The sequence below is a fragment of the Acanthisitta chloris genome, unplaced genomic scaffold, assembly GCF_000695815.1.
Source record: "Acanthisitta chloris isolate BGI_N310 unplaced genomic scaffold, ASM69581v1 scaffold20957, whole genome shotgun sequence".
NCBI lineage: Eukaryota > Metazoa > Chordata > Aves > Passeriformes > Acanthisittidae > Acanthisitta > Acanthisitta chloris.
Genome location: NW_008684567.1, coordinates 15,273 through 20,721, shown reverse-complemented (window position 1 = coordinate 20,721; position 5,449 = coordinate 15,273). Strand labels below are relative to the sequence as shown.

The 5,449-nt window shown below is 48.3% G+C and overlaps 1 protein-coding gene across 1 annotated transcript in view; it reads left to right on the top strand.

Moving 5' to 3' along the window:
• KCNAB1 (potassium voltage-gated channel, shaker-related subfamily, beta member 1) overlaps nucleotides 1-5,449 on the top strand; it is a gene marked incomplete at its 5' end in the record, with an annotated part of 26,228 nt that overhangs the window by 12,952 nt on the left and 7,827 nt on the right. Inside the window, one exon of the mRNA XM_009079403.1 lies at nucleotides 2,479-2,565. Within this exon, the coding sequence (XP_009077651.1) occupies nucleotides 2,479-2,565 (87 nt within the window). The remainder of the gene's footprint in view (nucleotides 1-2,478; nucleotides 2,566-5,449) is intronic.

The following is a 5,449-nucleotide window of genomic DNA, read 5'->3' as shown; positions in this document are numbered from 1 at the left end:
GGAGAGCACAGACATTTTGTTATAGTTATCCATAGAGCAAAAATGTTTCTATTTATCCCTTGGGTGTGTTCCATCCCACCTGGCTCTGGAGAGCTGCTGGGGGTCAGCTCAGGCACCCAGGCATGGGAACCACAGGCATAGGTACAACTCACAGGATATAAGTAGAGCAAAGCACATAAAAAGAGACATTTCTGTCCTGTTAAGGATCATATCAAGGCTGTGCTGTGTCAGCCATGACCTTGTCCCAAGGAGAGGTCCCAGCCTGGGCTGGAGCAGACCCAAACCCTCCAGGAGCATTGTGCAGCTCACAAGCAGGTCCCAGCCAGCAGCACAGGGGCCTGGGGCTGTCCTCTGCACAAATCCTGGTAGAACCCATGTGGGTTTGGAGAAAAGCTGTGTAAAGCCACAGAAGGGTGTTCTGGGAGTGTCCAGCTCCCAGGAAAGCATCAGGCTTGGTACCTGTGCTTTGCATCCCTGCAGAAGACTCACACCACCCACCTCTTGTTGCTGTTTGACCCACTTGTGCCTGCTGGCACTGAGGGATATGCAAAATGTGCTGTTTGGGTAACTAGGAGATGAAATACTCTGTGTCAAGGTCTTTGTGAAGCCCAGGGCAGCAGCTCCTTCTCTCTGGGCACTGCCAGCCTGGGAAATCCAGGGCTGAACCCCAGGAGAGCCCCAGAAGGCAACATCCATCCACAGACACCCAGGTTTCCCCCCAGAAACGGCAACTTTGACTTGCACTTGGGCCCTTTGTGTGCTTAATCACCAGAATCTGCAGTGTCACAACTTTCAGCAACCAGGATTTGTCCTGTATGTGTTAAAACAGAGATTATGTGGGAAACCTATGGAAAGATTATAGAGATAATATATAGATTATATGGAAAGACATATAGATTATAGCTATTGATTATAGTTTTAGATATAGATTACCTGTAGATTATAGTTATTATATATACATATATTATATGGGGAAATATGGATTATATGGAAAATATTATTATGGTGTCACTGCCACCCTCATCAACCCCTGACTAGTGCAGTCCCAAGCAGGTCAAGTGGGATGAACATGGCCAAAAGCAGAGCAGCTCCTCCCTGGGGTGCAAGTTTGGCTTCTTCCATCCTCCTCCTTCCTGCTCCTGATAAGGAGCATCACCAGAGCATGGCCAGTTTTCCCACCCAGTAACCAGCTCATACATCTGGGCTTGTGCAGTAAAGTTTTCATCATGAAGTGTTTGCAGAGTTCAGCTGCATTAGGATGTGACTTTCACAGTAAGATAATGCTGGAGAAGGTTTTTTAGCAACATTTTATTGAATTTTCATTTGAATAACCCTCTGTGAGGTGGTGGCACCAGACCCAGAGGTGCTCAGGGAGGTGGCAGCTGAGCCACAGGCTCTCCAAGCCCATCCATTTTCCATTTGCTTTGAAGCTGCTTCATGAAATGATAGAAAAACCACTGGCAGCAGTTGGAATAACTTGCCAGAACACAGCAAACAATGTAAAGGTCAATGTTAGCTATTTTATATACACATATATATATATATATCTGTGTGCGTGTGCATGAGAGAGAGAGAGAAGAGGATTTCTAACACTTATTTTCTATAAATCTTCCCAGGAACAAAATGTTGTTATGAATGTTCATGAAGAATGAGTCAAAATAGAGCAGGCTGAAAATGTTTGCTGAATTTTGAGATGCAGAAAATGTCCATCCTCTCCTCTCTCTCTCTCATACACGCACACACATACATATATATATATCTGTCTGTAGGCTTTGGATGCCATTTCCCATCAGATCCTCTCAGAGAGACTGTCAAAGCATGGACAGTTATGGACTGAGCTGCAAAGTGCCTTGACTTTCTCTGCCAAACCCCCTCTGCCTTATGCACAGTGCTGGTGGGCACAGCTCACCCTGACCAGGGAGGTAAAGCTCTCCCTGATGCTTTACCTGCTCATCGTAAGGTATTATCCCCAGTGCCATCATCCTTTCCTCTGGGATTGCATCCCTGCAATGTCCCTCTGGGGCTGAGCACCATGAGGTGGGACCAGAGCAAGGTGATGTGCTCTGGGCTTGCCCAGGAAGGCTCTGTGACATGATTTAGATTGAATTAGCTCAGAACAGGAGTGGGTGCTGACATCAGTCCCTGGCAGCTGCCTCCTGCCAGGCTGACGTGTACACACTTAGTAACCAGAGGTTGTTCCAATCCAAGTTTCAGGGAAACTAAAGGATATTCTTGTATGAAGGATGAGGCTCTGCATGTGGTCAGACTGGTGTTTTTTCCTTCTTTATACGGCTGCACAGATATGGGTCAGCACTATGCAGCATCCTTCTCACATCCTATATGGATGTGTGTATATATAATACAGATATTTGAACACACTGAGTTGTATTTTAGTCCCATTTTGGCTCTGTTTTGTGCTGCCAGTTCCATCCCTCCCTCTGACTCTGCCTGTTCTTGTCTCTGCTCTCCCATTCCCAGGGCTAAAGGCTTCTCTCCAGAGGCTGCAGCTGGAGTATGTGGACGTGGTCTTTGCCAACCGACCGGACAACAACACCCCCATGGAAGGTTGGTGGAAGCTTGAGTCAAAGGTTTTACCATGCCTGATCATGGTTTATGGATTTAGACTGATGGGGTAGGAAATGAAATAATATTTTGAATTACATATTCAGCTAGGGAAGCTTAGATATGGAATATCTCATTTGTGGTGTCCTGGAGTCATGTGTGGAAGGTGTCCCTACCCATGGGTGGTACTTGATGGTCTTTAAGGTTCTTTCCAACCCAAAACATTCTGTGATTTTATGTTTACACTTCAGTGGAATGAATTTGTATTCTTGGAAGGAAATGGAGTTTCCTTCAGGCCCCAGTGGTGGCTTTAATGCTGCTTAGGGTTTTCATTTCCTTCTCCTGATTCCTTCAGATGAAGTGGATTTGTGTTTGGATTTAAGGCAGGTTCCCATGTCAAATGAAACATGTGTGTCCCTACCCCTGGTGCAGCCAGCTCTAGAGAGGGGAGTGTGCCAGCACTGTCCCCATCCTTGTCCCCATCCCCTGGGCTGCCTGGAGAGCTGATGTTTCTCCCAGTGCTAAAATAAGGAGCATGATCCAATCTAGGGAGAGAAGCAGTGGATAAGCTGTAGAGATCAGTGTCCCAGTGCAGGAGCAGCAGGAGCTGTCTCTGGTGGGCTCAGCTGAGGGTCTGTGAGAGGACAGGATCCGGGCTGGCTGGGAATGGTCTTCTTTAAATCCAGACTGGTAAACTCAGGGAACATTTTTAGGGACTTGGAAGATCTGTGACTCTCTTTGCTCTTTAATTACTATAATCACTGATAACCATATCTGTGTGTCTGGCACATGGACATAGCACAGTTGGCCAAGAACCTTCATCAGTGTGTCTTGGGGTTAGTGTCCTTTCTAATGGGTACTAGTTCCCACTCCTCCTCTTCTCCTATCCAGACACTGTGGTAGATTAGTGTCATAGCTAACTAAAAACCAGCAAGAAGGAAGACTCTCAGGCTGCAGGAGCTGTCATGGATAGGCACATGGAAATCAAACAAACTTGGAGCTTGACAGGCCCTTGGAAGCTCCTGGCTTGACGTCAGCAGTGGTGACACCTATTTTCTTAATGAACTGTGACCCAGCTCGACCCTTGAATGGCAGCCAGTGCCAACAGCTCCGTGTTCAGGGACTGGCCTGGGATCATAGGACCAGTGCAGATTTCTTAGTAGCTGCTGAGGTCAAGGAACATGACATGTTGTGTCTGGGAGGGAGGAGTGACCTCTCTGCTCAGTCAGTCGTCCCCTAACAGTGTGGATCCATTCCCTGTGCCCATGGCACAGCTGATCCTGGTGCTCACAGCATCTCGGAGCTGCAGCTCCCCTGGCAGCGCCGCCTTGGCAGCGAGGCACGAGCTGCGGCGCCTGGTGAGACTCCAACGGGGTGAAAAAAAGGACATTCTTATTATGAATGGCATGGTGGAGATTCTTCCCATCTCCTTCCTGCTTTTTATATGGTTCACCTACTAAGCCACTTCTCTCCCAGAGCATCTGCTGAGCCATCTGTCAGTGCCGCACTCTGTGCGTGCGCAGCGAGTGCTGAGCTGCCGTCGTGAGCCACATGCTCCCTGCTCTGGCGCCATACATCCCTCTGCTCTTCCCACGGGAAATCATGGAGTGCTTTGGGTTGCAAGGGATAAGTTCATCTCATTCCAATCCCCTGCCATGGGCAGGGACACCTTCCACTAGCACAGATTGTTCCAAGCCTCATCCAACCTGGCCTTGGATAGCTGTGATGGAGCAAGTAACCTTAGAGCATTTTCTACTTGTGACAACACCTCAGGATCATGCAGGAGCAAACCTCATGTTGTATGCAGTGGGGCACAACCAAATGAATCAAAGGATAAACTTGGAATGTCCATGTTTTCTGTGCTTGCTGCACGTGGGCAGGTGAAGTTTCTTTGTGGTCCCCTCTCTGCTGTAATGTGTCTGTAAGCATTAGACAGGGCAGACATTTGGGGATCCTCCTCTTTTCTATCCCTTCACTCCTCAAGGTCATCCAGCCTGGCCTGGCTGCTGTGGCAGGTGTGGGTAATGGAGAGGATGAGCATTTCATACATATTTACTTATTGTGGTGATTCCAGTCCCCAGAGCAACATGAAAAGCTTCTTATCCTAAACCCCAGAAGTGTATTTATCTTTCTTAAAAGTCTTGGAGCAAATTTAAAAGCTTTTCCTTGTAAAAGCAATAAATATTGGTGTCAAGGAGCACCTGGAGTGGAGCAGCCTGTGCAAAGCTTGTTGTGTAGTCCTGCTAGTGGGTCTGGCTGGTCCCTGGCCAGGACATCTGTGTCCCCTGTGCGCAGGGTGGGCTCTGCAAGGCAGGTGGGATGAAGGGTGAGGGGCTGCCCATCCTCACTGAGGTCAGGTCAGCCATGTGTGGTGTGTCCCTGCCATCCTCTGCCACCACAGTCCCCTTGATCAGGGACCTTGGGAGACAGGTGATGGGAAGAATCTGTCCTCCTCTCCTGCATCCCCATGTGTTTCATATCTCATCACTCAGGCTGGAGATCTGATCCCCAAACTGTGCTACCAGATGCTCTTTTTTCATCCCAAGTGACTTCTCCAGCAGTGCAGCTCCAACTGCAGGACAGGAGGGTCCCTGTGGTCCCCTGGTGTGACCTTCCATTGTCACACTGCAGGGTGCCCACAGCACATCCAGAACCCAATGTACAGCCCTGGCACACAGAGAGAGAAGATGACAACTTTTCTATCAGGGGACTTTTAGCTACTTCAAAATTACTATTATTATGCTGCCAGGGGCTGTTTTCCAGGATTTGAAACACTTATTTATATTAAAAAAGGAGATCTCTAGTTCTTAAGTGATGCCATTTGGGCATCCAGCTGGCAGGGCAAGAGATCCAGGCATGAGCTCTTCCCAAATCCCTTATCCACGGG